The 7,329-nt window shown below is 36.2% G+C and overlaps 1 protein-coding gene across 1 annotated transcript; it reads right to left on the bottom strand.

Moving 5' to 3' along the window:
* Positions 1–2,513: 2,513 nt before the first annotated feature.
* LOC107487522 (NAD-capped RNA hydrolase DXO1) lies at positions 2,514–7,328 on the bottom strand. The gene is made up of 12 exons (XM_016108176.3): positions 6,953–7,328; positions 5,825–6,081; positions 5,406–5,471; positions 5,221–5,299; positions 4,989–5,071; positions 4,862–4,885; positions 4,587–4,711; positions 4,049–4,301; positions 3,898–3,944; positions 3,581–3,665; positions 3,225–3,288; positions 2,514–3,064 (listed from the first exon to the last, which is right to left on the bottom strand). Exons 1-12 carry the CDS (start codon positions 7,326–7,328, stop codon positions 2,961–2,963), a joined length of 1,563 nt encoding a protein of 520 aa, XP_015963662.1. The 3' UTR covers positions 2,514–2,960.
* Position 7,329: the final 1 nt, after the last annotated feature.

Raw genomic sequence — 7,329 nt, 5'->3', positions numbered from 1 at the left:
AGATGTCATTTTGGTGTTCGAAGATGAATACTTGTGAAAATCAAATCCAAATGATGTACGACGCCTACTACAAATGGCGGAGGGTCATGGCTTTCTTGGCATGTTGGGTAGCATTGACTGCATGCATTGGCAATGGAAAAATTGTCCAAAGACGTGAAAAGGTATGTACATGAGTGGTTATCGTGGGGTTGCAATCATAGTACTTGAGGTTGTAGCATCAGACCTTTGGATATGGCATGCATTCTTTGGAGTTTCTGGTTCAAATAACGATATCAACGTGTTAGATCGTTCTCCAATATTCGATGATATTCTAAATGATCGTGCTCTGGAGGTAAATTATACTATTAATGGTAATAATTATACTATGAGATACTATTTAACAGACAGTATTTATCCTGAATGAGTCACATTTGTCAAATCAATCTCAAAGCCACAAGGGGAGAAACGCAAGTTATTTGCACAATACCAAGAAGGGCAAAGAAAAGATGTGGAGCGAGCATTCGGAGTGTTACAAGCATGCTTTGCAATTATACGTGGTCCAGCTCGCTTTTGGGAAAAGAAGAAACTTGCCAACATAATGAGAGCTTGTATTATATTGCATAATATGGTTGTTGAGGATAAAAGAGATACTTATGCAGGAAATTTTGCTTAAGGCTTAGAGTATGATGATGTCGAAAATGGCTTATCACAACCTCAGTTGGGAGAAGAAGATTTTGCAATTTGCACCATACCATCAATTTCTCCAAAGAAATGCCCAACTTCGAAATAGGCAGCAGCATAAACAATTGAAAGAGGACTTGATTGAACACATATGGCAATTTCACAATGCTTGTCGTCAACTATAGAGTTTAATTATATTTTTCTTTGTATTAAGTAATTTTACAAATTAGTGTAATCTCGAATTATATATTGTGTATTATTGTTATATATAAATTTATTTAATATTAATATCTTTTAATAGTGAATTATTTTTAAATTTATAAATTTAAATAATATTATTGAAAAAAATTAATTATATTAATTTTAAGTATTTTATTTAATTAATTAAGAGAGACCACAACAGAGACTAAAATTAGTTATTCTTAATGGAGAAGAGAGAGATGCTTTGAGTTCCTATTTACTGTTTATGACGCAAAAGCTGGTGTGGAGTTACATTTTATGACAGATAGACTATATATACGAATTGGGATGAGTTCCCTACTCGAGATGGTCTTAATTTCTCTCTAAAACGACAACATAGGATGATTCAACACTAGATCTCCATCATGTTTGGAACATGCGCTGGTAATGACCACGATAACCATTGATCAAAATACATCAGGTGGCATTGCCAAATGAAACATGCCATCATTGCATCCTACACCGCATTTACCAAGTGGAGTGGGTAAGATGAAAAGAAGAAACGAATTTGTAATGTGGATTCCAAATTCCGAATAGTAACATAATAAGAAGAAAGACAAGCTCAGAGTTCCCCGCGTGATGATTCTAAGTAGAGGAAGGGGACACTGATTGCTGAGCACTATTCGCGTTTAGTATGGAGATGATCAACGAATATATGCGAGTTAAATCTCAATTTGACTCCTGAAATTTAGCTCGATACTCAGAATATTCCCACAATTTTGTTGGCCCCAATTAGAACCCCCAAATTTGCAGTTGTGGCTCCAATTTGCCCCTGCGATCATCTCCGTCACCAGAATGCTGATTTGATGTAATTGCATGAAACGGTGGACACTACTTAAACGACGGCGTATTGGTTTCACGCCCAAATCTTTTGGAAACCACGTCGTTTCAGTTTTTTGTGGGTTAAAACTCTCTTTCTTTCCATAAGTTGCCAAAGAAAACCCTTACACTACGTGGTTGCCAAAGAAAACCCTTACACTACGTGGTTTCCAAAGGATTTGCGCGCGAAACCAATGCGCCGTCGTTTAAGTAGTGTCCACCGTATCATGCAATTGTACTAGATCAGCATTCCGGTGACAGAGATGATCGCAGAGACAAACTGGAATCACAATTATAAATTTGGAAGTTTTAATTAAGACCAACGAAATTGTAGAGGTCATTCTAAGTATCAGAACGAATTTCAGAAGCCAAATTGAAATTTAACTCAATATATGCATATTCAAAAACACTAATATACGAGTAAGGGTACTGTTACAATTTTTTATTTTGAGAAGTCATGAGGAATATGGAAAAGTTTGGACTTTGGAAGTTTGGAGATCCCTTGAGATTTTTATCTAAATATCAGGCTACAGATGATAAGATATCTATAAATTTCAGATAATAGTGTATACATTAAGGTTGGCAGCAACTAGGAAAGCCGTTAGACCTAATTTTAAACATCAATTCCATATTTCATAGGCTAAATAAAGAAAATACAAATGATGTATAACCAACATCCTTTTCTTTCATTTATCTTGTATTTAACTTAACCTAGATAACTCTCCAATTTCTCTTCCTACTAAAAATGCTAAAGCCCTAGCATTCAATATCACTTGGACCATAAATGGAGCATAGAACTTTAATTTAAATTTTCTACAATGATACATCGACAAATTTGGTTCTATTACCTCCTTCAAAACAACGTTTTCCCCATTCAAGTAGTGTTCTTAATATAAAGTGCATAAGAAAATGCTTTCCCAATATCCTAATTATTGTAAGTCAAGTCTTTCTGTTTCCAACAAGTTAAAAGATTTTTAAAGTTTTCGAAAGAAAGTTATTGAAAATATGGAGTAACAAGTTGGAAATAATGAAATCTGAAACTATTTTCCCAGTGAGTCAAGGCCAGCATAATGTCTTTTCTCGAATTGCTATCTAAAGATGGAATGCAATTCTCAGCATTCACATAGTATACCCCTAACCCAAAAGGTTCATGAACTGGGGGAAATTCCAAAGTTGAGGTTCCCCTTTTCTTCTGTATAATGAATTGTGTATATGATGATCACTGTAAGGTCTCAAATTGTTCACAACAAATCCAGATGACTAGTAATTGCATCTGGACAAGACTGAGCCTGCAAAAGCTCCAAACGGTTGAAGGGTGGAGCAAACTGCAATATATAATCTGCATCTGAAACAATGAAAATTAACACATTAGAAACTGGCATTGGAAGAAGTTTGTCCATTATAACTGCTTTATGAATTGAAAGAAAGTTGGTAGAAGATTTACAAACATCATTTCTTTTATGTTTGCGCAACACCCTAAACATGAAGGGTCTAATAATACTCACTTTCTTTAACGGTTCCATACAGCCAGCATAATACCTCGTCAGCAAAAGCCAAGCAGACTCCACCCTGCCAAGCAAAAAAAAATTAATAATGAGGGGAGGTGAAGTCCTATTCAACATTTTTTATAAGCTGATTATGATTTTTGCGCTCTCTTGAGATGATTAAATCATTCTTAATTTTCTATGAAGAGTCGATTGCATGTACAAAAACAAAGTTTGCTAAAATGTGCCTTGATGTCTGAGAAGAAAATCAACATCTGGAAAATGCTAGATTCCTAGATACAAATGTCATTGCCAGGAGTTTACTACAACTCAGAAATCCATATCCAACTATGCATCCAACGGCAGCCAAAATGTACCTGCCAGTAGTTCTTCATTTTTACTCTCTGTGTAATATCTTTGGTTCTAAGTCTTTCTGTCCGAACAAGACGACCAGAATCATCCCTGTATCACAGCTACAATATGTTAAATTAAGATGAAAGAAGGCATCGATCACTTCCAAGTTGAATTTTCGTTAGTCAAGCATGCAAAGAAACATAGCACAGTTCATGTTTACATTAGGTAACATCCATTTCATCAGTTGTACTTAAAATGAGTTACTTTCCAGCACAACGTTTTAGTCTTAACTATTAAGAGAGATTAAGACTGTAATTATATGAATACAATAATTAATTACCTAAATCCTATGACAATATACGGAACACCTGCCAGGAATGATTGAATCTGCAAGCAACAAGACTTTCTTGAGTCCATAGGACACATGAATTTCTTAAACATGGAGATCAACTGATGACCGCATAAAAATTCAGGACATATAGGAGACATACCCAAAATTTTAACAATTTCTCTCTCTCATATTTTTCCTCAGTATGATATTCCAACTGCATCAATAGAAATGATAGATTCATGTTGTGAAGCCAACACAAATAGTACGCACCCATCAAGATCCGGTGGGCCCCTAATTTTGTCTTAATCACAGTACAAAATTCAACATTGGCATTGACATGATGTATCCCCTCTCCATCATCTCTAGTAGGATCTTCAGTGGCAAGGCTCTCAAAACAATATCCCCAATAACATCTAATTGCCAAAACATATAAAACTTAACGCTTGTGCAATGAAAAATTCAAAGTAATTACATCTTTCTAATCAGATAAAGTAGACAGAAAATAATAGTGAGCTATGAATGCATGCCATTACAGTCATTTCGAGATCAATGCTTCCCTTGACCAAGATCCTTTCCATTTCCCCTGAGCTAAATAATCATGTCTTTATTGTATATGGGCCTTAGTCTTTCTCCATTGCAATTCAAATTAAAATTTACACGGCCAAGCTTAGTAAAATATAAATATGTAAGCCCTGTACCTCCTGCGATCTAAATCACTTTGTGGTCTTTCTGGTAGTTTATGTACATCAAGATAGACAACACCATTCCTTTTGTGCACCCCCATTTCCCAAGGCTCATGTCGGATATATGCTGTAGCCATAATCTGCAAAGACATTAGCTAGCTCATTAGATCGTCAAGTACTCAGCTAACGTTGAAAACTCACAAGGTTATTACCAGTTAGCTCACCAATTTCCAAATAATGATATAGCAATACTCTGACTAGAAGCAAAATAATTCAAAAGGAATAAATACCTTGTTAAGATTGTTGCGGAACGTCTGCAAAGAATGAAAATGAACATGAAGATTAACAGCTAACCTTCTGAATTCAGCAATTAATTTGGCTATAAACAAAAAGATTACGAGAAAACATACAACATACCACAAAATGAATGTTGTTTTGAAGTTGGATACCTTTGTCTCTAATGCAAGCAAGAAGGTCACCAAAGCCTTCTGACCCTAAGTCTGCTTAAGGAATAAAAGCAAAAGAAAAAGGATAACTAACATAAACAGAAGCATACATACTTTTCAGGAACAAATCTTCAGAGTAGCATTCAAAATTATTACTTTCAAAATCGCAAACCAGAGGTTAAATTTACGGATAAATCACGCACCTTGTTTGGGAATGAATGTATCATAACCTTCATTCAAATCAGCCCCAACATCTTCAGAGATAAGACGCTTAAAAAGCCTCTAAATAAACAGGAAAAGAAAGTACTCATTAGCATAATATCATCACAACCTATTGCACATTCAGTCAAATGGAAAGAATCAAACAGAAGAGCAACAGATGGCTCACCACGCTACGATCATCGAAAAATACTTGTCCACCTTCTACACGACTATAACAGGCAATTTCACAAGGCTATAAAAAAATAAGGAAAAAAATATTCAGAAATGTACATCAAGAAAGGGAAATTCATACAATTATACCAAACTAATGTCGTTAGAGATAAAGAAACAAGATATTGACTTCAGTATTAAATCGAACCTGATCAAGACTCAAAACTGTATTATGATCTTGCTGTCTTTTACAGTTTTACCAAACAAACTTCATTTTTCTTTTCTTTCCTCACCACTTTCAACATTGTGAGAAAATCTAAAATTGAGCTTAAAAAATTATCTCAATAATGATATGTTCGATCACTAAGCAAATCAACCATTAAATTGTTCAATGCAACTGCGGTGAAATATAGGAAAACGTTGGCATTTCTCTACCTCCTGAAAAGCAATGCACTTTCTTGACAGAGTTTCTTCGCTCTTAGACAGCTTCATTTCAGAGACAAACCGTTCATCGTGGCGACCATTGGAAAACCTGTTTCCATACCCAAAATTTTGCCTCTGGGGATATGGTCCAGGACGAGGAAGAAGGCCGGCGCCTCTATCATTCTGATGCCCAGGCTGCCAGCGACCACGACCGCGGCCACCAAAACCCCCTCTACCCTGATTGTTCGTGTTGCGAATGGCAGGCAACACTGCCAGAGGAAACCAAACAAAGCAAAATCAGTACAAAAACAAGGAATTAATAGCTGGCTTAACTTTTTACAATTTTAAGATAATTTACAGAATTTTCATATCAACTGTTTATATGAAATCCTCAAGGCAATATTGATGTTACTCAAGAAGTTTAGTCTTATGTGCACTCCCAAGGACTTCTATATGTAGTGGTAAATAACTATATTTTTGTGGTTTTTTTTTTTCCTTTTTCTCTTATAAGTGCTAAGTTGTGCTATCTTTCCCCCTCATTCAGTCATTCTATGTTCTCTGGTGGAGCTAAAGGAAAGGGGAAGGGGTGAGAAAAGGAAAAGGTCTTAGCTTGCACTATAAAAGCTAAATCTCCACCTTTCCTTAGGGGGGGGGGGATCAGTTGCTAGAAATAATCCATAATCATTAACAAGAACTTTCTTATTTTCCCAATTGTTGCACCCAAGGATCAGCTAATCCCTCACTAGAAGTCTAGCTAGATTATTTTCTTTAGATTGCCCCCACTTCACCATTAAAACAAATTAAGGAAACAATTCAATAATGCCAAGTTCTGTAATCCACTTTAACAATTTTTCAGATGCTGTAATTGTTAGGATGAGAACCCTAAAGTGCCTTCGAGTTGAAGCAAATGAAGTTACACTCCAAAGTCCCAACACAAAACATTTCTGAATCGTCAAAATTATATTTCTCACTTGGAATTATAATTTATATGCTCATTTTCTTTTTTCTCCCATCAAAAGGGATATAATAAGATAGTAGCGATAGTTAAGCAACACATGAATAACAATTGAGCAACATAAACTTTAAAAGTAAGTAAAATAAAAATAAATAAATAAATAACGAAAACAGAGAGAATTATACCGGGAATAGGGTAAGGGCTTTTGACAAGGGTTTTACAATAATCTTCATTGTCAGAGCCAAACAGATCTTTATCTTCATACTCATCATCATGATCGTTATAATTAGCGTAAGAAGCCTTGTTACTTTGCTCCACCTCATCGCCGTTTTCGTCATCGTCGTCTCCAGCGGCGGCGCCGCTGCTTGCCGTTCCGCTGCCGGAGGAGGTCGAGTTGGCGCCGCCGCCGCCTTCACCTTCAGTGCCGTTGGAGGTAGAGGCAGAGGACGAGGATGAGGATGAAGCGGAAGAAGAGGAGGACGACGACGGCGACGTTGAGCGGGTCCCATCTTGTTCGTTGTCGGAATCTTCGCCGAACAGGTCCTTCTCCGAGAAATCCATT

The sequence above is a fragment of the Arachis duranensis genome, chromosome 5 (assembly GCF_000817695.3).
Source record: "Arachis duranensis cultivar V14167 chromosome 5, aradu.V14167.gnm2.J7QH, whole genome shotgun sequence".
Classification (NCBI taxonomy): domain Eukaryota; kingdom Viridiplantae; phylum Streptophyta; class Magnoliopsida; order Fabales; family Fabaceae; genus Arachis; species Arachis duranensis.
Note: the sequence above shows the minus strand (reverse complement) of the source record. Positions and strands in the feature narration are given on the sequence as shown.

Excerpts from the sequence above, each read along its gene's own strand:
- LOC107487522 (XM_016108176.3), bottom strand. The coding sequence starts at position 7,328 with ATGGATTTCTCGGAGAAGGACCTGTTCGGCGAAGATTCCGACAACGAA. Across the intron at positions 3,945-4,048 it reads AGAAATTGTTAAAATTTTGG|ATTCAATCATTCCTGGCAGG; the intron begins GTATGTCTCCTA and ends TGTTGCTTGCAG. Across the intron at positions 3,289-3,580 it reads AAATGAAGAACTACTGGCAG|GGTGGAGTCTGCTTGGCTTT; the intron begins GTACATTTTGGC and ends TTTGCTTGGCAG.